This window comes from Stegodyphus dumicola, chromosome 4 (genome assembly GCF_044657685.1).
Source record: "Stegodyphus dumicola isolate Sdum_Otavi_A_Nest chromosome 4, ASM4465768v1".
Taxonomy (NCBI): domain Eukaryota; kingdom Metazoa; phylum Arthropoda; class Arachnida; order Araneae; family Eresidae; genus Stegodyphus; species Stegodyphus dumicola.
This window is the reverse complement of record NC_140771.1, coordinates 129,086,490-129,111,696: the sequence shown is the minus strand read 5'-3', so window position 1 is coordinate 129,111,696 and position 25,207 is coordinate 129,086,490. Positions and strand designations below refer to the sequence as shown.

Sequence of the window (25,207 nt, the reverse complement as noted above, 5' to 3'; positions counted from 1 at the left end):
TGAATGGGTTTAGTCATTTGTTTTGCAAAGCTACATTTTTCTATTTGTGTATCAGCATTACATCTCATTCATTTTATAACTCGTAAAGCGCAAAAATTATGGCATCTGAAAAACTATCTACTTGTTGCCACATGTTCTATTCAAATACTATAATAAATCTAAAGCGATGTATAAAAGAAATTAGACAAAAAAAAAGTTGTTGTGAAGTTTAGTTTTAGATTGTCAACAAATCTATGATTCAGCTAAGTTTAAATGTAAACGAATATGGCTGCTATGGTAAAAAAAATTAGGCTTAACCTCACTTAAGCAACTTTTAAATTTATAATTTTACAAATATTGCATGCAAGTTAACTAAAGGCATAAAAATCGTAACCCGGAGTTAAGAACAACATGATTCAATCATTTTTAAAGCAAAAAATATGCAATTTATCATTATTTAAGAATAAAAAAACTGGGCTTGCAGAAGTAACAGTGTGTATATGTATAGATATAGATACTTTTGGTGTGACCAGTTGCCATAAAAAAGGGAGGTACACAACTACATCCTAAGCTGTCCTATATATACAAAATTTCAATGTTCAGAGGCTACTCGTTTTTGAGTTATGCAAGATACATAAACACATATGTACAGACACCACAAAAAATCTCTTTTGAATCAATTTTAAATTGGTTTTATGATTTTTTGGTGAGGGAGGTCTTTTGTTCTGTCCGTATGTACAGATGTCATGCAAAAACGTCGTTAAATTGCATTCAATAGAAGTCAAAATTAAATATTTTCCTTGAAATATGGTACCTGGAATTTTTTTTTGTGATTACAGTACTTCCTTTACTTCATACAAGGAAGTAAAAAGGACTACTGACAAATGTGACTAAAAGACCTTGTTGACTATTTACCAGTTTTCCTACTAGTTTTTAACATGGACACCATATTTGGCACTTACCACATTTCTTGCTGTTATGCATTAAGTTATTTTGCCCTTGTCTAATAGTTAAGTTGCAGAATTTTGATGTTCTATATCTAAATTAACATTTGTTGCATATTGAAGCTGTCTATGCACAAACTAGAGCCTGTTTTTCATTTTTGATTGATAGTTGTAGAAGTTGTGCAACATTACAAATGAAGATTTTCGCTAACACCATTTTTTATAAATGGCGTTTGATAGTAGATCTTCAAACACATGTTTTTAGTGATCAGGTGATCAGTAATCAGGTGATATTGAATTGATGTTATTCTTACAGATCAGCCCGGTCTGATTATTTTATGGTCAGAAAGCTGACATGTGAAATAAAATTTCTCTTACGTTTCAATATACTCAGTGCCATGAATATTAAGGGCTTCAATATCTTAATGTATATTTGCTATTTTGTAATTTATTGTAATAAAGTGCTGCCCAATGGTTCATGCAGAATTAAAATTTTGCGATAAATTAGTCATGTTGATTTTAAACTAATTAAAAAGTGAATGAAATGTATTTCATGTAAGAATAATGTATTCGGTAAAAGTAAACAATTGGGTGTCCCTTATTTTCTGGCGATTCTTTTTTGACGGCAAGATCAGTGCAGGAAGGCACAATTTCAAAATGACCGCTACAAAAAACCAAAATAAGAAATAAAAGTTTGCACAAACTCTGTGTCCATGTACACATTGATCTGTTTTACTTAAAAAAAAATCCTAGAATTGCAGAAACTAGGCATTGCGCACTGCCTTAAATTTGTCCATGTACACATCTCTTTTCATTTAACCCTCTGGGCGGCCAGGATTTTCGCTAAGAAAACTCAAATTTTCCAAAACTAGTATGAGAAAAAATAATTTTTTGATTTTAATGCAAAAACTCTCCTGGTATTTCATACCTGGATTTCTTTTATTTTAAAATATTTTCTTAATTTTGTTGACATATTTTAATATGCACGTATATATACGTTCTTACAGATATCACAATTACTATTCTAAGTCGTATATATAGGGCTTTGCCGCTTAGAGGGTTAAATAAAATCAGGAAGCTAAAACAAAGTTAAATCTATCATGGTAACCAGAAGTGTGGTTTCATTGGCAAAATTTAAAAAAAAAAAAAAAAAAAAAAAAAGTCGCTAATCGAAGGGACACCCAATTCTACGCTAGAGTCATCTCTTCAAAATCAAAATTTTCTTTACATTCCTTTTGTAAAATTCAGACTAGATTGTTCAGCATTATATTTTGCAGTGCATCGTAAAAACCAGGTTTTTGAAACTGTTCTTTTTTAATTGGAAAATCAAAAGGTTTGTTACAATAACCAGTTTTTTTACTATCATGTGAAGCATTTCGCTTTTCGTAATATGGTAAAGCTGGTACTGAATGCGTTTATTTGTTTGTTTTACATTGCTACATTTTTTTTTTGATAGTGTGTCCTCAACAATAATGCTTTTATTTAACTTTAAAAGTTGCTCCTCTGTAAATCGTGAAGTTGTAAATTCATGTCATGTAAAAATGTAATTAAATGGTACTATTCTGTTTCGAGGACCGTAGAAAAATTGCAGCAAAAATGTATGCACAAAAGTGCCAAATCTAGCAAACGCGCCCATTTAACAGCTTGCCAAATCTAGGGTACACGCTGATTTCAGATTGCGAAAGTTTATATAGTTCTATATTTCTTAAGACGCCATTGAAATACTAGTTTAATTTTATTTTTTATTTTTATTTTTTTTTTTTTTTGAGATCCTCTGGGATTTAACAATTTGAGAATTGCCTATGAAGAAATGTTTGCAATAGAAATTTGGGTAAAGTGCAGAATCACCCTCTGCTTGACATGTTTTTAAGAATTGCACATACTCGGTATCAATGTACACATCGACCTATTTCACTTACAAAAAATTCCGAGAATTGGACAAAAATGGCAGGAAAAAAAAAACCCTTGACTTTATCTATGTACACATCGACTTATTTTCACTTAAAAAGTAAAAGAAAATGGACAAAAATCCAATTACTTTTACTCTTGTAAAAAGCGGCAAACAAATAAGTGGACGATTCTGCACTTTACCGAGAATTTTTTCAAAGAAAAGGCATCATTCATTGTAGAAAATTATGTTTGAATAACCAACGAGATGAAATTATGCTTTAGCGATAACTCGGTAGTGAAATAGCGATGCAGGCATCCATTCAGTTATGTTTAGCAATTTTTATATAAATTATAATAATGATCTGATATATTTATTCTTATGCTTCCATGCTGCATTTACTCTTATGCTGCATATATACATAAAATAATATTTGTTTAGTTAAACAGCATTTTTGATATAAATTATAATAATAAGAGTATTATATGAAATTAACCTTTCATCTAAATTAAAACATCAATCTTGGATGGTTATTTACTATTATACTTCCTTTCTTGCGTTAGGGTTGCCACAATTATTTTTGGCAGTACTGTGCATCAACAATATTTCGGCCCTCGAAAACGAATAGTACCAATTAAATCTATCTTGATGTCTTTTTCCAGTTAAACTGTTCCTTGAATTCTCCAAAAATTGGAAGAAACTGATAAAAAGTTCTATTAATATTTCATTCACAGAGTGTAGGTTAGAAAAATGTGGTTAAATAATAACCATATAACAAAGATAACAAATTATCTTTTAACAAATAACCCTTTTTAAGTGTCTTGGTGTTATCTGTATTTTAGTAATTGAATCATAGTGTGCCAAACAAGGCAGATTATTAGCAAATATTTTACAGGCTTTTGTTTTTAAAAAGTTTATTTACTGCATTAATTCCTTTCACAAATTTATGTTGGACACTTACTTGAAATACTCAAATTGCTGGAAAATGCATGAAGAGGTGCATAATGTATGCTTGTACTCATTTTATTATCTATTACCATTAATATTCTGTAGACTGAGTTTAGTATGGGACTTTATTAGGGGGAAATGGTTTCATTGCAATGAATGCTGCAAAGTTCTTTGTAAATATTGTGTTTAGACATACATAAATATGTCTGATCACTTTTATATATAACCACATATCTTTTAACCTTTAGAATCTTTTTGAATATAATCTAACAAGTTTAAAACATTGTTTTTTTATTAAATATGAAATAATTTAAAGATTATTTGTCAAGATTTTGTACTGCCTTGGTGTTACCTATAATTTTCTTTATGGATTATAGTGTGTCAAACAAGGCAAATATTAAAGTTGGTTCTTTGCAGATAGTTTGTTTTTAAAGAGCCATTTCTGTTCAGTACCACACATTTTTTAAAACTAATGATATACCCATGTAAATGGCTGTACAGAACAAACTTGTTTAACTGAATTAATGAAATCATTTTGGGATGAAACTTATTTCTAGACTGGAAATAGTGAAATTTGTTTTTTAAAAAGTTCATTTTTATGCATATTTCTTACACTATTTGTGGGTAAAATGAATTTTAACAATGTTTTAATTTCTTAAAAAAATTTTTCACATGATACTTTTGTCCGTGAATATTAAGTAACATGTTAAAATAATAATATGCTGTGTGCAGTTCATCATGCCTTTCACAAAAACAAAAGCCTATGTAAACCTTCTTAGCTTTCAATTATTTTGAGCTACTTCTTTAAACTCTTAGGCATTCCTGACATAAAGAAATCATCCTAGTAAAGGAGTGGAAGTGTTGCTAAAAATGTTAAAAAAAGCATTGTAATAGTTAATTGCTATCATCGTAGCAGAAATTTCCAAAGCTTTTAAAATATACTAAACTTTTGTAACTAGATGCATATGAATTATTCAGTTTCCAATGTCTCCATTTTTGTGTGCATTCATTTTCTTGTATGAGGGAAATTCGGAAACTAATCTCCATTGTTGCTCTAGTAGTGGGCAGAGCGCAACCATTTTTACATCAAGCAATCTGATTTCAGATGTGACTAAAAGACTGATGACTATTGACTAGTTTTTAAGATGGACACCATATTTTTCACTATCATATTTCTTACTGTTATGCATTATAAGTTATTTTGCCCCTGTCTAATAGTAAAGTTCCAGAATTTTGATGTCCTATATCTAAATTAAAATTTGTTGCATATTGAAGCTGTCTATGCACAAACTAGAGCCTGTTTTTCATTTTTGATTGATAGGTGTAGAAGTTGTGCAACATTACAAATGAAGATTTTCGCTAACACCATTTTTTATAAATGGGGTTTGATAGTAGATTTTCAGACACATGTTTTTAACTATGCAACAATAAGGTTAAAAAATACTGATGCTATTGTAACAGATCACCCAAATCTGATTATTTTATGTATGGTGTAGTCAATGCCAGGAATCTTAATATTGTAACATATAATGAGTAAAATGTTATATTAAGTAATATAGCCCTGCATACTGCAGAATTAAAATTTTTCAATAAATTATGCTGATTTTAATAATCTCTTCAAAACCAAAGATTTCTGTATATTTCTTTTGTCAAATTCAGACTATTTTGTTTGTTCAACATAAAATTTTGCAGTGTATCATAAAGACCAGGTTATTAAAATTTTTCATTTTTGGCTAATTGAAAAATCAGTAAAAAGTTTTGTTACAATAACTGATTTTTTCCCCTGCCATATGAAGCATCTCACTTTTTTGTAATATGATAAAGCTGATACTCTGTGTGTTTAGTTGTATGTTTTACATTAGTTAATTTGTATGATAGTGTATCTGCAACCGTAAAGTTTTTTTTTAACACTGAAAGCTTCTTTTGTATAAGCAATGAAGCTGTGAAGTCATGTTATGTGAAAGGTATAATTATATCTGTGCATACATATTAGTTAAATATTCCATTGTGTTTAGTGTTGCTTAAGTTCTAACAGTACGTCTGAAGGGCATTTAGGATATTTCATTACAACAATATTGAATACTATCTAATTGATTTGTTTGAATCAGGATTTCTTAAAATTTTTTCAGTCGAAACCCCATTTTATCACAGATTTTGTCTCAACACCCAGAAGGCCGAAAATTGGGACCCCATAATCATTGCACAAATCTGACAAACGCTTATGTGAAATTGTCGATTTTTTCACTTGTACTGTAATAACCTATTGCAGTTTTAGGTCATTAACTTCAATTTTAACTCATAGAATGATGTGAAAATTTTAAATAAGTTACAGACGAAATGACAGTGAAAGCAAGTGAAATGAGCGTTTCATTTATAAAAAGAATGCGTCAAAATGTTTTCCCCCCCTTTTTTTGTCTGTATTGTCTTATCTTTATTTATTTTCAGATGCATTGTGTAAAAATATTTCATCATTGCACAGTTATTAATAAGATATATCAAAACTGCTAAATTTTTGGTGACCCTGTGCTGCAGGTCGTGACTTGCAGTTTAAGAAACGCTGATTTAAATTATTACAGTAGATTTCTCCGGTGATTATTTTGGAATAGTAATTGAATTATAATCTCAAAGGGGGCAAGTATTAGTGATAATTTTACAGTGTTTGGTTTTATAAATCATAAAAGCAGTCTTTGTATTTTCGTCCTTTAGTATTTTTTAAAATTTTGTTCGATGGAGTTACTTGAAATAGCAGTTAAATTGTTCTAAAATATGAAGGTACATGTTGAAATTATCTAAATTGCTGCATTGGGATCGCTACATCTTGTGATAAGTCAAAGAAGAGCTGTGCTTAATTATTTCCTTTATCATATATAACATAATCTCCAGTTTATTTAAATATAAGATCTCTTCAGAGAAAGGCTTTCCCTCAGTTAAAACACATCCTGCTGTCTCAGCAGAAACATTTCATATAAGAGTGGCATAGCTTTCTGTGTAACTTTCTGTGCAGTTTACCAAGTGCATTTGTATAGTAGTCTTATTCTCTCATCACTAATTCTGTGGACAAAGTTTGCAACTTGCATCCATGTTTTGCAGGTAGAATGTTTTTTGAAATGAATATTGCTAAGTCTGATATTTAAGTATTTAGCTTTCATACAGTCATTTAAAAATCCTTAGGTTTCTTTGGAATCAATTTTTGGCCCTTAAAAGTCCTTAATTTCGGCCAAAATCGTCGGAAGATCTTTAATTTTTATCATCTGAAATTTGTCTTCATTTTATGACTGCTATTTTGAGTATGAATTATTTTGGAGGAATATTTTTGGCCTTTCACTGATAAATATGATTATATTTTGAATGGGTTCATGGGTTATAATTTTTTCAAATGTTTTTAACAAATAAGTAAAATTTAATAGTAGTCATGTAAATCTATAACGACTAAGGGTCTTTAACTACGTAATTTAATTATTTGTAACTAAATTCTTACCCTTAAAAATTATCTCTGAATATTAAAGCAAATTATTGAATTTCATTAATCCTTACTGTGGTCACAAGATAAAACACAAAAATGTAAAAACTAGAGCCACCCCATTTTTTTTTTCTTTTAATTTTTGATTGAGGTGTGTAGAACCTGTCCAACATTAAAAATGAAGATTTTTGCCAACACCATTTTTTATAAATGGAGTTTGGTAGTAGGTATTCTGACACATTTTTTAACTATATAATAATAAGGTAAAATTTAATTGATGGTTATTATGAAAGATCAGACAAGTCCGAATGCATTGTGAAATGAATTTTTCCTCTGTTTGTATACCATACATATTAATGTGTTTAATATCTTAGTACCCTTTTATTGCTTTTTGACTTAATAATAACATAATATTGCTTAATTTTTATGCAGGATTTAAATTTTTCAATAATAAATTATTAATGTTGATTTTAAAACATAATGAGAATAATGTTTGAAACATAATCTCTTCAGAATCATAACTGTCTCTATATTGCTTTTGTGTAATTCAGGTTAGATTGTTCATTACTGAATGTGCCAGGGAATAGAAAAGAATCAAATTTAATTGGAAAAACATTTAAAATGTGTCTAGTAATTAAGTTCCACTCCTGTTATGTGAAGCATTTAGCTTTTGTAATACGGTAAAGCTGATAATGAATGGGTTTAGTCATTTGTTTTGCAAAGCTACATTTTTCTATTTGTGTATCAGCGTTACATCTGATTCATTTTATAACTCGTAAAGCGCAAAAATTATGGCATCTGAAAAACTATCTACTTGTTGCCACATGTTCTATTCAAATACTATAATAAATCTAAAGCGATGTATAAAAGAAATTAGACAAAAAAAAAGTTGTTGTGAAGTTTAGTTTTAGATTGTCAACAAATCTATGATTCAGCTAAGTTTAAATGTAAACGAATATGGCTGCTATGGTAAAAAAAATTAGGCTTAACCTCACTTAAGCAACTTTTAAATTTATAATTTTACAAATATTGCATGCAAGTTAACTAAAGGCATAAAAATCGTAACCCGGAGTTAAGAACAACATGATTCAATCATTTTTAAAGCAAAAAATATGCAATTTATCATTATTTAAGAATAAAAAAACTGGGCTTGCAGAAGTAACAGTGTGTATATGTATAGATATAGATACTTTTGGTGTGACCAATTGCCATAAAAAAGGGAGGTACACAACTACATCCTATAGCTGTCCTATATATACAAAATTTCAATGTTCAGAGGCTACTCGTTTTTGAGTTATGCAAGATACATACACACATATGTACAGACACCACAAAAAATCTCTTCTGAATCAATTTTAAATTGGTTTTATGATTTTTTGGTGAGGGAGGTCTTTTGTTCTGTCCGTGTGTACAGATGTCATGCAAAAACGTCGTTAAATTGCATTCAATAGAAGTCAAAATTAAATATTTTCCTTGAAATATGGTACCTGGAATTTTTTTTGTGATTACAGTACTCCCTTTACTTCATACAAGGAAGTAAAAAGGACTACTGACATGTGACTAAAAGACCCTGTTGACTATTTACCAGTTTTCCTACTAGTTTTTAACATGGACACCATATTTGGCACTTACCACATTTCTTGCTGTTATGCATTAAGTTATTTTGCCCTTGTCTAATAGTTAAGTTGCAGAATTTTGATGTTCTATATCTAAATTAACATTTGTTGCATATTGAAGCTGTCTATGCACAAACTAGAGCCTGTTTTTCATTTTTGATTGATAGTTGTAGAAGTTGTGCAACATTACAAATGAAGATTTTCGCTAACACCATTTTTTATAAATGGCGTTTGATAGTAGATCTTCAAACACATGTTTTTAACGATGCAGTAATCAGGTGATATTGAATTGATGTTATTCCTACAGATCAGCCCGGTCTGATTATTTTATGGTCAGAAACCTGACATGTTGTGAAATAAAATTTCTCTTACGTTTCAATATACTCAGTGCCATGAATATTAAGGGCTTCAATATCTTAATGTATATTTGCTATTTTGTAATTTATTGTAATAAAGTGCTGCCCAATGGTTCATGCAGAATTAAAATTTTGCGATAAATTACTCATTTTGATTTTAAACTAATTAAAAAGCGAATGAAATGTATTTCATGTAAGAATGTATATTTGCTATTTTGTAATTTATTGTAATAAAGTGCTGCCCAATGGTTCATGCAGAATTAAAATTTTGCGATAAATTACTCATGTTGATTTTAAACTAATTAAAAAGTGAATGAAATGTATTTCATGTAAGAATAATGTCTTCGGTAAAAGTAAACAATTGGGTGCCCCTTATCTTCTGGCGATTCTTTTTTGACGGCAAGATCAGTGCAGGAAGGCACAATTTCAAAATGACTGCTACAAAAAACCAAAATAAGAAATAAAAGTTTGCACAAACTCTGTGTCCATGTACACATTGATCTGTTTTTACTTAAAAAAAAATCCTAGAATTGCAGAAACTAGGCATTGCGCACTGCCTTAAATTTGTCCATGTACACATCACTTTTCATTTAACCCTCTGGGCGGCCAGGATTTTCGCTAAGAATACTCAAATTTTCCAAAACTAGTATGAGAAAAAATAATTTTACTATCATGTGAAGCATTTCGCTTTTCGTAATATGGTAAAGCTGGTACTGAATGCGTTTATTTGTTTGTTTTACATTGCTACATTTTTTTTGATAGTGTGTCCTCAACAATAATGCCTTTATTTAACTTTAAAAGTTTCTCCTCTGTAAATCGTGAAGTTGTAAATTCATGTCATGTAAAAATTTAATTAAATGGTACTATTCTGTTTTGAGGACCGTAGAAAAATTGCAGCAAAAATGTATGCACAAAAGTGCCAAATCTAGCAAACACGCCCATTTAACAGCTTGCCAAATCTAGTGTACACGCTGATTTCAGATTGTGAAAGTTTATATAGTTCTATATTTCTTAAGACGCCATTGAAATACTAGTTTAATTTTAAATATATATATGTAGTATCCGTAAGTGCGACACAACCACCAGAGGGCCTCACCGATGCGCCAGCAGCGAGGTGAAAGATGAGTATGACATAGACAGAGAGACTCTTGTGCTATCCCACGCGAAGGTGGTGAGCTGCACGTGAAGGTGTAGAATAAGGAACTGTAGTTTTCCACGCGAAGGTGGTAAATTGGACTGTACTGTTTAATACATCAGCAAATGCGAGTAGGCACTAATCGGTTATGTGATAAGACTGGTAAAAGCTATACATAATCCTCTTTGTATCAAACGGCACTTGTATTTAATCTAATTTGTACCTTTTCTGATTATCTTTATTAAATGTTCTGTGGTGTGGAAAACAAAGTTGGAACTGTTATTTAGCATCTTCAACACCCCTACTACATTATATATATATATATTTTTTTTTTTTTTTTTTTTTTTTTTTTTTTTGAGATCCTATGGATTTAACAATTTGGGAATTGCCTATGAAGAAATGTTTGCAATAGAATTTTGGGTAAAGTGCAGAATCACCCTCTGCTTGACATGTTTTTAAGAATTGCACATACTCGGTATCCATGTACACATCGACCTATTTCACTTACAAAAAAATCCCAGAATTGGACAAAAATGGCAGGGGGGGAAAAAAAAACCCTTGACTTTATCTATGTACACATCGACTTATTTTCACTTAAAAAGTAAAAGAAAATGGACAAAAATCCAATTATTTTTACTCTTGTAAAAAGCGGCAAACAAATAAGTGGACGATTCTGAACTTTACCGAGAATTTTTTCAAAGAAAAGGCATCATTCATTGTAGAAAATTATGTTTGAATAACCAACGAGATGAAATTATGCTTTAGCGATAACTCGGTAGTGAAATAGCGATGCAGGCATCCATTCAGTTATGTTTAGCAATTTTAATATAAATTATAATAATGATCTGAAATATTTATTCTTATGCTTCCATGCTGCATATATACATAAAATAATATTTGTTTAGTTAAACAGCATTTTTGATATAAATTATAATAATAAGAGTATTATATGAAATTAACCTTTCATCTAAATTAAAACATCAATCTTGGATGGTTATTTACTATTATACTTCCTTTCTTGCGTTAGGGTTGCCGCAATTATTTTTTGCAGTACTGTGCATCAACAATATTTCGGCCCTCGAAAACGAATAGTACCAATTAAATCTATCTTGATGTCTTTTTCCAGTTAAACTGTTCCTTGAATTCTCCAAAAATTGGAAGAAACTGATAAAAAGTTCTATTAATATTTCATTCACAGAGTGTAGGTTAGAAAAATGTGGTTAAATAATAACCATATAACAAAGATAACAAATTATCTTTTAACAAATAACCCTTTTTAAGTGTCTTGGTGTTATCTGTATTTTAGTAATTGAATCATAGTGTGCCAAACAAGGCAGATTATTAGCAAATATTTTACAGGCTTTTGTTTTTAAAAAGTTTATTTACTGCATTAATTCCTTTCACAAATTTATGTTGGACACTTACTTGAAATACTCAAATTGCTGGAAAATGCATGAAGAGGTGCATAATGTATGCTTGTACTCATTTTATTATCTATTACCATTAATATTCTGTAGACTGAGTTTAGTATGGGACTTTATTAGGGGGAAATGGTTTCATTGCAATGAATGCTGCAAAGTTCTTTGTAAATATTGTGTTTAGACATACATAAATATGTCTGATCACTTTTATATATAACCACATATCTTTTAACCTTTAGAATCTTTTTGAATATAATCTAACAAGTTTAAAACATTGTTTTTTTATTAAATATGAAATAATTTAAAGATTATTTGTCAAGATTTTGTACTGCCTTGGTGTTACCTATAATTTTCTTTATGGATTATAGTGTGTCAAACAAGGCAAATATTAAAGTTGGTTCTTTGCAGATAGTTTGTTTTTAAAGAGCCATTTCTGTTCAGTACCACACATTTTTTAAAACTAATGATATACCCATGTAAATGGCTGTACAGAACAAACTTGTTTAACTGAATTAATGAAACCATTTTGGGATGAAACTTATTTCTAGACTGGAAATAGTGAAATTTGTTTTTTAAAAAGTTCATTTTTATGCATATTTCTTACACTGTATTTGTGGGTAAAATGAATTTTAACAATGTCTTAATTTCTTAAAAAAATTTTTCACATGATATTTTTGTCCGTGAATATTAAGTAACATGTTAAAATAATAATATGCTGTGTGCAGTTCATCATGCCTTTCACAAAAACAAAAGCCTATGTAAACCTTCTTAGCTTTCAATTATTTTGAGCTACTTCTTTAAACTCTTAGGCATTCCTGACATAAAGAAATCATCCTAGTAAAGGAGTGGAAGTGTTGCTAAAAATGTTAAAAAAAGCATTGTAATAGTTAATTGCTATCATCGTAGCAGAAATTTCCAAAGCTTTTAAAATATACTAAACTTTTGTAACTAGATGCATAAGAATTATTCAGTTTCCAATGTCTCCATTTTTGTATGCATTCATTTTCTTGTATGAGGGAAATTCGGAAACTAATCTCCATTGTTGCTCTAGTAGTGGGCAGAGCGCAACCATTTTTACATCAAGCAATCTGATTTCAGATGTGACTAAAAGACTGATGACTATTGACTAGTTTTTAAGATGGACACCATATTTTTCACTATCATATTTCTTACTGTTATGCATTATAAGTTATTTTGCCCCTGTCTAATAGTAAAGTTCCAGAATTTTGATGTCCTATATCTAAATTAAAATTTGTTGCATATTGAAGCTGTCTATGCACAAACTAGAGCCTGTTTTTCATTTTTGATTGATAGGTGTAGAAGTTGTGCAACATTACAAATGAAGATTTTCGCTAACACCATTTTTTATAAATGGGGTTTGATAGTAGATTTTCAGACACATGTTTTAACTATGCAATAATAAAGTTAAAAAATACTGATGCTATTGCATACCTGCCAACTTTTACGAATTTTTCGTAATTTTTACGAAAATGCGTTTGTCTTTACAATTTTACGATCGTAATCCATTTTTTACGATTTTTTTCCTTTTTCAAGTGTTTTTAGTGATTTTTGTCGAAATTTGAGAATTTTTCGCCAATTCAGCGATTTTCGCCAATCGCATCGTGTTTTACCGCCAACTACCGATTACTTCGAATCCAGTAACCTGCGGTTTCTCCCAACTCGCCGCTTAACCAGCCAATCCAATGCGCTGAACTTGTTTCTCCCACTCTTTTCTTTGTGGGCGCCAGATTATTTTTTTAGCGTGGATTGTCGCATTCTGTTTTTTTTTTTTTTTTTTTGTTGTTGTTGTTGTTGTTGTTTGCACGTGCTACGAATTTTCTTAATACGTTATTGTTACGAAATGAGTTAAAAAAAACCATATTCTCAATATTTTCGGCCTGCCTACAAAGCCGAATTTCCAACAATTAAAGAATCCTTCAAAAGAAATAACTATGCATTTTGCAACGTGTGCGTGCGTGACTTCATAATAAGTCACGGTGGAAGAAGCGACATTGTGAAGCATTGTTAAGTCTATAGCATTAATGTTAGCAAGTTAATGCTTCGGCTTCGACAACGTCAAAGAAAGTGGATGATTTTTTTTCAAATTGGGGTTTTCATCCGCAGAGAACCTGTTGGCGCTTCGGGAAAGAACCCGTTGCATTGTTACTCGCCAAGCTCGCGGTTCATCGACCATGAGCCGCGTAAGCGTGATATTTATTATTTTGTAAACGTGATTTTTAGTGCATGTAAATTCAAGTTAGCAGACAAAACAATATATTAAGCATATGGTAGTAAAAATTCACAGATAATATGCATGTAGATGTAAAACTAACCGGTTAAACGTGATATAGGGAAATAAATTTGTATTAAATTCAAGTTTGCACAGAAAAGAATATATTAAGCATAAGACAATATATAAGCATTTATAACGGAAATAAAAAATATAAATTAGTATTAATGTACTGAAATTACCCGGTTAAACGTGATAAATGAAAAAAATTTGTCTTAAATTCCAGTTAACACGGAAAACAATGTATTCCTTACACCAGCAGTGGTTTGCTAATTCTGATGACCATGGTGATGCATCAAACTATTCTGTCATCTTAGATAATTAATCGTATTTTTTATTTCAATTTAATCATCTATTTATGTCACACCTGCCATCCTCTGAAAGGTTATTGTTAGAAAAGCATTAACAAGATATTATCTTGTATTAACAAGATATTATCTTGTTAAAATTTTACGCCATAAAAATTGATTTATTCTCGTAATTTTAGATAATAACCAATAATAAAAAAAAAGCATTACTTAATTACTTAAAATGCATATGCATATTTTTGTGGCCTACGAAAACAAATTATTTTAGGAGTTAAAAACCTCATAGTTCTGCATGCTTACAGCTGTTAATAATTAAGAACACAACGTAAACAGCCGTGTTACAAATTAGCATTTACCCCTCCCGCCGTATTTTCTTCCTTTCATCCGGAACTGAAAAACGGCATCTATTCTATGAAAATATTTCTAATAAATAAGAGAGGAATAATATAAATCTGCAAATGCGAACAACGACAGTGATAATTCTACAAAGTGAACGCAAGAGGAATGGTTGCAAACTTCGAACAAACGAATAGGATAAATCCGCTGGGTTAAGGTTGAACTATTATTGCCAAAGTTGGCGATGTTTACATTTACCGGGTTCTCTGCGGAAGTGCTTCCTCAAATTCGGCTGCAAATTCGGATGCCGATGTCACTTTGGCAGAGTTATTGTTTACACAGTTTGAAGACTTTGCCAGTTCTGGAGAAGATAGACTTGATGTCCTCGTTGGTACCTTAAAAAGAATAAAAAGAGCTGATGGAACACCAAAATATGATAGACTAGCAAGAGTTTTATGTTCTATTCTCGTAATTCCACACAGTAATGCTGAGTGCGAGAGAGTCTTCAGTGTTGTGAAGAAAAACAAAACTATGTTTCGTTCTTCAATTTCACCAAAAACTAGAAAACATTTTAATTGCTAAATGTTATGAGGAAACTAATTGTTATGATAAATTTTCCAAAGAATTTTTGGCTAAAGCCAAAAAAATGCACTCTAAATTCATTGCAATAATTTTTTTTTTTTTTTTTTTTTTTTTTTTTTTTTGTGTGTAACATTAAGTTCTTGTTTTATGTTTCCTAATAAATTTTTTAGTTCTACTTAATTGAGATTTACTAATGTAAGTACAATTTTCTTTTTTCTATTTGTATAAATTGTTATTTTTTTAATATCAAAGCATGATATTAATTCTTCGTGTTCTTCTGAATTTTGGAGAAATCTTCTGAATTTGGGGGAGAAATCTTCTGAATTTTTATCTTTAGAGGTTGGCAGGTATGCTATTGTAACAGATCACCCAAATCTGATTATTTTATGTATGGTGTAGTCAATGCCAGGAATCTTAATATTGTAACATATAATGAGTAAAATGTTATATTAAGTAATATAGCCCTGCATACTGCAGAATTAAAATTTTTCAATAAATTATGCTGATTTTAATAATCTCTTCAAAACCAAAGATTTCTGTATATTTCTTTTGTCAAATTCAGACTATTTTGTTTGTTCAACATAAAATTTTGCAGTGTATCATAAAGACCAGGTTATTAAAATTTTTCATTTTTGGCTAATTGAAAAATCAGTAAAAAGTTTTGTTACAATAACTGATTTTTTCCCCTGCCATATGAAGCATCTCACTTTTTTGTAATATGATAAAGCTGATACTCTGTGTGTTTAGTTGTATGTTTTACATTAGTTAATTTGTATGATAGTGTATCTGCAACCGTAAAGTTTTTTTTTAACACTGAAAGCTTCTTTTGTATAAGCAATGAAGCTGTGAAGTCATGTTATGTGAAAGGTATAATTATATCTGTGCATACATATTAGTTAAATATTCCATTGTGTTTAGTGTTGCTTAAGTTCTAACAGTACGTCTGAAGGGCATTTAGGATATTTCATTACAACAATATTGAATACTATCTAATTGATTTGTTTGAATCAGGATTTCTTAAAATTTTTTCAGTCGAAACCCCATTTTATCACAGAGATTTTGTCTCAACACGCAGGAGGCCGAAAATTGGGACCCCATACGCATTGCACAAATCCGAGAAACGCTTATGTAAAATTGTCAATTTTTTCACTTGTACTGTAATAACCTATTGCAGTTTTAGGTCATTAACTTTAATTTTAACTCATAGAATGATGTGAAAATTTTAAATAAGTAACAGACGAAATGACAGTGTCACGTGCAAAGCAAGTGAAATGAGAGTTTCTTTTATAAAAAGAATGCGTCAAAATGTTCCCCCCCCCCTTCTCTTTTTTTTTTTTTTTTTTTTTTTTTTTTTTGTCTGTCTGTATTGTCTTATCTTTATTTATTTTCAGATACATTGTGTAAAAATATTTCGTCATTGCACAGTTATTAATAAGATATATCAAAACTGCTAAATTTTTGGTGACCCCGTGCTGCAGGTCGTGACTTGCAGTTTAAGAAACGCTGATTTAAATTATTACAGTAGATTTCTCCGGTGATTATTTTGGAATAGTAATTGAATTATAATCTCAAAGGGGGAAGTATTAGTGATTATTTTACAGTGTTTGGTTTTATAAATCATAAAAGCAGTCTTTGTATTTTCGTCCTTTAGTATTTTTTAAAATTTTGTTCGATGGAGTTACTTGAAATAGCAGTTAAATTGTTCTAAAATATGAAGGTACATGTTGAAATTATCTAAATTGCTGCATTGGGATCGCTACATCTTGTGATAAGTCAAAGAAGAGCTGTGCTTAATTATTTCCTTTATCATATATAACATAATCTCCAGTTTATTTAAATATAAGATCTCTTCAGAGAAAGGCTTTCCCTCAGTTAAAACACATCCTGCTGTCTCAGCAGAAACATTTCATATAAGAGTGGCATAGCTTTCTGTGTAACTTTCTGTGCAGTTTACCAAGTGCATTTGTATAGTAGTCTTATTCTCTCATCACTAATTCTGTGGACAAAGTTTGCAACTTGCATCCATGTTTTGCAGGTAGAATGTTTTTTGAAATGAATATTGCTAAGTCTGATATTTAAGTATTTAGCTTTCATACAGTCATTTAAAAATCCTTAGGTTTCTTTGGAATCAATTTTTGGCCCTTAAAAGTCCTTAATTTCGGCCAAAATCGTCGGAAGATCTTTAATTTTTATCATCTGAAATTTGTCTTCATTTTATGACTGCTATTTTGAGTATGAATTATTTTGGAGGAATATTTTTGGCCTTTCACTGATAAATATGATTATATTTTGAATGGGTTCATGGGTTATAATTTTTTCTTATTTCTAATATAAGGGGTGAGATACTGGAATTTCTGAGCGATATGCAACTGTAAATTCAAACATAGTCATTTCAAAATTGAGTTGAGTCAAACATAGGCATTTCAAAATTTTTTTTGAAGTTCTTTTAAAAAACTTACCACTTTTGGGGATGTGAATTCTTTTATTAAACGGCTTGGAATCTGGTGACTTTTTGTAATATCAGTTTCTACAGAAAATTTTTAATTCCAAGATCTGGAATTTTTCAATGATTTTTTTAAAACATTATAACATTGATAAATTTAACTAAAATAATGGTAATATAATGAAATTATATTTAAGGATTAAACAATTTTATCTTTTTGCTGTCATAGCTTATATTTTAAATCTGAAAAATAAACAAGGAAATAAATGCTATAAAGCACAGTTTACAAAACCATTCATAGCAAGAGCAAAATAGCTATGTGATTTAAAATTTCATCCCTTTAATTTTCATGATAAGAATTTTTCCCACATCACCACAAGCTGTAGTTGATTTTGTTATCTTAAGAACGAAGTTCTTTTTAAATAAGAAGTTTATTTAAATCATTATGTGACTTTGTAGTTACTTGCAGAAATAGTGATAATTTGCTTCATGTCTCTCAGAGGATTTGGATTATTTAACTATTACCAGATCAGGTAAAACCTCGTTAGGTACACTGTTGAGAGATTGGAAAGCTAGGAGATGAAGCATGCAGAAACTAGTGGGAACATTGGTTTGTGCAATTGAAACAAGTGTCTAATTGTTAGAAAAGATGTTTAAAAGAAAGAAAACTCATACAAATTAGCCAAAATGTCTGCGAAAGCAAATTAAAGACTCGAATATTGTATGTTGTTGCTTAGCTTTTAAGTGTATTATCTTAATACTGTTTAAGAATCAGTGTCTTAAATTACTTGCATTTGAAACTGAAGTGTTATTAGATTGTGATTTTAATAGTGCTATTTTAACAAATGTTTGTAAAAAATAAGTAAAATTTAATAATGGCAATGTAAATCTATAACGACTAAGGGTCTTTAACTACCTAATTTAATTATTTGTAACTAAATTCTTACCTTTAAAAATTATCTCTGAATTTTAAAGCAAATTATTGAATTTCATTAATCCTTACTTTAAATTTGAATTTCATTAATCCTTACTTATTTAAAAAAATGGGATTGCTCTAGTTTTTACATTTTTGTGTTTTATCTTGTGATCCTTACTGTGGTCACAAGATAAAACACAAAAGTGTAAAAACTAGAGTCACCCCATTTTTTTTTTTTTTTCCTTCTCATTTTTTGAATTGAGGTGTAGAAGCTGTCCAACATTAAAAATGAAGATATTTGCCAACACCATTTTTTTATAAATGGAGTTTGGTAGTAGGTATTCTGACACATTTTTTGACTATATAATAATAAGGTAAAATTTAATTGATGGTTATTATAAAAGATCAGACAAGTCCGAATGCATTGTGAAATGAATTTTTCCTCTGTTTGTATACCATACATATTAATGTGTTTAATATCTTAGTACCCTTTTGTTGCTTTTTGACTTAATAGCAACATAATATTGCTTAATTTTTTATGCAGGATTTAAATTTTTCAATAATAAATTATTAATGTTGATTTTAAAACATGATGAGAATAATGTTTGAAACATAATCTCTACAGAATCATAACTGTCTCTATATTCCTTTTGTGTAATTCAGGTTAGATTGTTCATTACTGAATGTTCCAGGGAATAGAAAAGAATCAGATTTAATTGGAAAAACATTTAAAATGTGTCTAGTAATTAAGTTCCACTCCTGTTATGTGAAGCATTTAGCTTTTGTAATACGGTAAAGCTGATAATGAATGGGTTTAGTCATTTGTTTTGCAAAGCTACATTTTTCTATTTGTGTATCCTCAACTATTGAAGTTTTTTTAAACAGTGAAAGTTTCTTTTCAATAAACAATTAAATTGTAAATGCATGTCATGTAAAAGTTATAATTAAACCTGTAGACACATGTTGGTTAAATATTACATGAGTTGCCCAACTGGTATAGTGGTTAGCATCTCTGACTGCCATGGTGAAAGGCCCGAGTTCGAATTCTGGAGAAGGCATGCATGTTTATAAATTTATAGTGTCAGTTTAGCATCGCAAGACTAAATATGCAGCAAGTCGAAAACTCTCGTGCGGTTTGCTGGAAGGGGAGAGGGGTGAGAGACCCTCGGACCCATCCACCTCTTCGTCAGAATTGGGGGCGAGCTAAATCATGCTGCCACCTGAATTGTGCTCAAGGCTGTTTCCAATGGCAGGCGTAATCTAGCGCTCCTTGCCACAAGGAATTTCGTGGGCTTGGGCTGACTACATCAGACAAGTGAGCATAAGGCAAGGCAACAACAAATATATTGTTCTGAGTGTTGATTAAGTTATAACAACAGGTTTGAAGAATGTACAGCATATTTCATTGTAACACTATTGAATTTTATCAAGTTGATTTGCTTAAATCACTAAATTAGATTTTTATGTAAAGATTATCTTCGAACAAAAGCTTTTGTATTTAATTGTCTGTTATATGTATTTTAGTAATTGAATTATTGTCTGACAGACAAGGCAAGTGTTAGTGAGCTCTTTCCGTTCTGTGTTTACAGTGTTAAGCATTTTAAAAAAATGGATGCACTTGTTTGAAATAGCTGTCAAATTGTTCAGAAAAATAGAATAAAGTGAAGGATGAGATTGAAATTATTTTAATCACTCCATTGGTTTCATTACATCTTATTGTTTAAGGGATTCTTTCTTTTATCATACATAACATAATCTATTTACAATATATTAATTATTTAAACAATATTACATCTGTAAGAAAAGCTCCCCCTTTCAATCAATCAAATCACATTCTGCTCTCTCAACAGGAAAAAGTGGCATAGCTTATACTATAACCTTCTTTACAGTTAAGTGCATTTGTAGAGTTATACTCATCTTATTTTCCCTGTGATTATTAAATTGTTCCACAGGCATTTTATGCATCCATGCTAGTATGTTATATTAATTTGATTCCATAGATTAAGCCTTGCATTCATTTTAGAGAAAAGCGAATTCGTATTAGAGAAAGAAAATTCGTATTAGAGCAATGAATATTGCTGACATTTAAAGTATTGTATGTCAAAGTATTATAAGTTTGTGTCTGATCAGCTTAATACATTCAAATCTTTTAAAAATTTTTTTGAATGTAATTGAACAAGCTTAAAACATGTAAACTTTTTTTTTTTTTTTTTTTTTTTTTTTTTTTTTTTTTTTGTTTCCGTTAAACATGGAATATTTTAAAATAACTAGTTAAAATTATATAGTGCCTTGGTGTTACCTGTAATTCTGTTTATAGATTTATAGTGTGTTAAACAAGGCAAAGAGTAAAATTGGTTCTTGGCATGTAACCTGCCTCTCTTTTTAGAGTCATTTTTGTTCAGTTCCATATATTCTTCAAAGCTGATGATGTATCCACATTAAAAGTTGTGTAAAACCGGCATTTTGGTTACAACTTGTTATTGGATAGAAATGGGGAAGTTTGTTTTAAAAAGGCTTATTTTTGAATGCATTTTTAACGATGTTACATTTAATTATATTTGTGTCAAAAATGAATTTCAGCATTTTCTACTTTTTTCCCCCCAAGAATCCTTTTGTTTCTAAAGATGATTAAAGCAACATGCTATAATTGCATGGTACAGCAATGTGAATACTTATATGTGGTCACAAATTAGCTGTAACCTCAGCATTAACCATATTCTTACAATGCATTTTGTAAGTAAAAACCTAAAAGTCTGGTACAGTATGCTTTTGGGTTTTTCTGGTTTTTCAAAAGGCTCTCGTATGTTTCTGAATCTTAGTGGAATGTATATGTATACTGACAGAAATGGAAGTGTTTGAGTTGTTAAAGAAAAAAATATATACCTGTAATTATAAGAAAAAACTTTAAAATCATGTAATTTTTTTCAAAATAATACTGTAGGATTTTTCAGATAGTCACTGTATGAAGCTGTATCCTTTTAAAAAGGAAAAAAAAAAAAAAAAAAAAAAACTCTGGAAATGCAATATTTAATCTCATGTAACCTATATTAGAGTTGAAAACTACTTTAAAGTTATATTCAAAATTTTGCTCTTTGTAGAAAACTGGCTTTCTAAAAATGTACTATAGTCCTTCACTGATACTATGTGTTCAATATTTTTGAAGAAAGTTATTGCTTAAAATAATTGGAATTAGTATAATGTCTTCATTTTTTCGTATTTGAGTGAACACGGTAGAAATATTTTGTGCCAAACGTAGCTGTTGGAGGTTTTGGTATTCTCACCCTGTATGTCACATGCTTGTCTAGTGGATTGCCAGATTCATGTATCTATCGATGGGCAAAATGAGGCTGTCCTAAATTGAAGGAAAAAAAAAAAAAAAAAAGAGGCACAATTAGGATGTTAATTGAAAAATTTGCTTAGTCTCATGTTTCAGGTGGTAAATATAAATTAATAGGATACTCTATCAGGACCAGATTCAGAAATGTATGTACGTATGCATATATGTGTTTATCTATGTTGCATATATACACACATATATGCTTATACACACATTTCTGAATGCGACTTCAGTGACAGAACCATTAATAGCTTAAAAGAGATCTTATTTTCACTATGTTTTGATTTACACCTATTCATGTTCACATTTTAACTTGGAACTGTCATGTTATAAGAATTATGAAACTATGAAAAGCAGTTTTGTTTGAACTCCATTGTTAAGCCAAAAGTTCTGTTATCAGAGGATGCCAATAACAGCTCATTCAGTGTTATTCCTTAATGGAGAGGATTATAATGTGTGGACATATTTTTTAACTATTTTAACAAATTTATTTAACCGCAGAATATATCCATTCTCATTAGAATATCTTGTCTATTGACTATCTGTGCTGTCTAACAAAATGTAATTTCATTATTTACTGGTTCCACTGTGATATGTTTTTCATTGTGTGATGTGATGTGTTCTTTAGATGGGACTTAAATTATAAGGGATAGTTTTTAATGTTCTTTTGTTGCATAAATCTTGACCAGCTTTAGAAACGTCACATATTGCTTTATACGTAGTGTATTCGGAAACTAAGTACCGTTTCATTCTAGCGCTGTGGTAGGCGTCCCGCGCATGTGCACTAGTCTTTCTTGATCACTTTGGTTGCTCTGTGTTGTGTTTTCAGTTTGCTGTGCACATTCAAAATGTTTAAGACAATTAGTTCTCCCGCTGACTGTGAGATTCGTGCCGTGATTAAATTTTTAAATGCGAGGAATGTTAAACCGGCCGAAATTTATCATCAAGTGACAGAAGTTTACGGTGAATACGCAATAAGTGATGGAATGGTGAGAAAGTGGGTAAGAATGTTTAATGCAGGTCGAACAAATGTCCACACCGGCCTTCTGTTGTCACCAATGATTTGGTAAGGAAAGTTGATGAAGCAATTCATGAGAACAGACGCTTCACAATGACAACTCTTTCAGAGGCATTTCCACAAATTTCACGTACTGTTTTGTTTGAAATTGTGTCTGACCGCTTCAATTATCACAAACTGTGTTCCCGATGGGTTCCAAAAATGCTCACTGATGTTCACAAAACAAAGCGACTTGGTAGTGCCCTGACATTTCTCATCCGGTACAGTGATGAGGGAGAAAACTTTTAAAACCAAAATGTGACAGGTGATGAAACTTGAGTGTGTCATTTCACACCAGAATCGAAACAACAATAGAGAGTGGAGACACACTCATTCTCCGAAAAAACAAAAGTTCAAAGTGACAATGTCATCACAAAAAAATCGTGCACTGTCTTCTGGGATAGGAAAGGCATTTTGCTTACTGAATTTCTTCCCAGAGGTGAAACCATTAATGCGGCACGATAGTGTGAGACTTTAACAAAACTAAGGTGTTCCATTCAAAACAAACGAAAAGGAATGCTCAGTAAAGGAATTGTGTTGCTCCACGACAATGCTCGGCCCCATACTGCTGGTGTCACTCAATCGTTAATTCGGCAGTTTCATTGGGAGCGGTTCGATCACCCGCCGTACAGCCCGGACTTGGCGCCGTCCGACTATCAAACGTTCCTGCACATGAAGCGTGAGCTTGGTGGCAAGCACTTTGGATCTGACGATGACACGAAAAATGCTGTGGAGTCATGATTATCACCCGCTATGACAAGCGTTTGATCATTGGCGGAAACTATGTTGAAAAATAGTTTAAGACGTGTATTTTCATGTAAAAATAAAATTGGATTTGAAAAAAATGGTTTTATTATTTTGTTTCTCAAAACGGTACTTAGTTTCCGAATACACCTCGTATATCAAAGTATTACTTTTAGTATTTGTGCAAATTAATCATTTGCTGCAGTTGAGAAAAAATAATTTTCTGAAATAATGCAGTAAGTAATCTTTTCAAATTTACTGTTATACATATGCTTGCATTTATGTTTATCTGTCTATATGTAAATGTGTGTGTATATATATATATGTAATAGTTAAAAATTGAATATGTAATTAATATGAATTACATCATGTAGAATTAATTAAAGGAACAGGAAAATGTAGAAATACTTTTTTCTGAAATAGAATTAAAAAATGTGCTTCTATTGATGATTCTTGCAACTGCTCTTGAACAGAGGCCAAGGAATTATCAACTAATATTTAACACTTATGTAAGATTGACATTCTTTTTGTGTTAATTTACTTTAATTTCATTTTTTTCAACTTTTCATATTGTTTTTATTTGATTATTAATTTTTAAAATATGCTATGTTGTTTAGGAGCTGGTTTCATATATTCATATGTAAATTATTTATTCTTACAGCCTGAAATGATTGGCCATTATCTTGGAGAATTTAGCATAACCTACAAACCTGTAAAACATGGAAGACCTGGTATTGGTGCTACCCATTCATCCAGATTCATTCCATTGAAATAAACTTGTATGAATACAGCAGAATTAAAAAAAAATAATAAATACCATTGTGTGATGTTATTGCTTTATTAAAAAATACTATTATTTTAAGTATTACAACCAGATTGTCTGTAATTATTGACAATCTGGTTGTAATACTAGTTGTTTTTTTATTAAGTGCTTAAAACTTAATTTGTTAACATATACTTAACGAAACAGTAAGGAAGTGTAAAATGTAACATAATTAATGCAATTTTGAGTGTTTAGGGAAATCAAGTGCACTGCAACAAATATTTAAATCTAGACATGTACGTATATTGTGATATTGCTAAGCAAAGGTAAATGCTTGAGTAACTTGTTCTTTTACCAGCAGTTGCAAAATTTATTCTGTTATGAAACAAATTTTACGAGAACTTAAAAATACAAATTGGTTAATGTCTCGAATTTTTAATAGATGCAGTAAGTTTATAAGGTATTTCTCCCGTTTTCTTCATGTGGTGGTCTGCACGCTTGGCGCATATTTCAGAGGTTGCGGTTCGATTCCCGGTGAAGGTATTGCTAATTTTTCATCTTGTTTGCTTCCAAAAAATAGCCCACCAGCGGCCGAGCGGTTGCGCCGCTGAACACCGGTAGTTTGGTCCGAGGTTCGAATCCTGCGAACGGGCTGGCTGCATGGTTGTTTTCGTGGCTTTTCCC

At 30.6% G+C, this 25,207-nt stretch overlaps 1 protein-coding gene and 2 non-coding genes across 3 annotated transcripts in view; all 3 read left to right on the top strand.

Moving 5' to 3' along the window:
• The window catches only part of RpS15 (ribosomal protein S15), a 50,340-nt gene extending 25,761 nt beyond the window's left edge, over nucleotides 1-24,579 (top strand). Inside the window, exon 4 of the mRNA XM_035375646.2 lies at nucleotides 24,422-24,579. Coding sequence (XP_035231537.1) covers nucleotides 24,422-24,535 — 114 coding nt within the window. The 3' untranslated portion in view covers nucleotides 24,536-24,579. The remainder of the gene's footprint in view (nucleotides 1-24,421) is intronic.
• Nucleotides 4,098-4,221, top strand: LOC146997679 (small nucleolar RNA SNORA13). Its single transcript, XR_015040932.1, has one exon. It is a non-coding gene; the product is annotated as a small nucleolar RNA SNORA13 (small nucleolar RNA).
• On the top strand, nucleotides 12,077-12,200 carry LOC118203362 (small nucleolar RNA SNORA13). Its single transcript, XR_004760549.1, has one exon. It is a non-coding gene; the product is annotated as a small nucleolar RNA SNORA13 (small nucleolar RNA).
• Nucleotides 24,580-25,207: the final 628 nt, after the last annotated feature.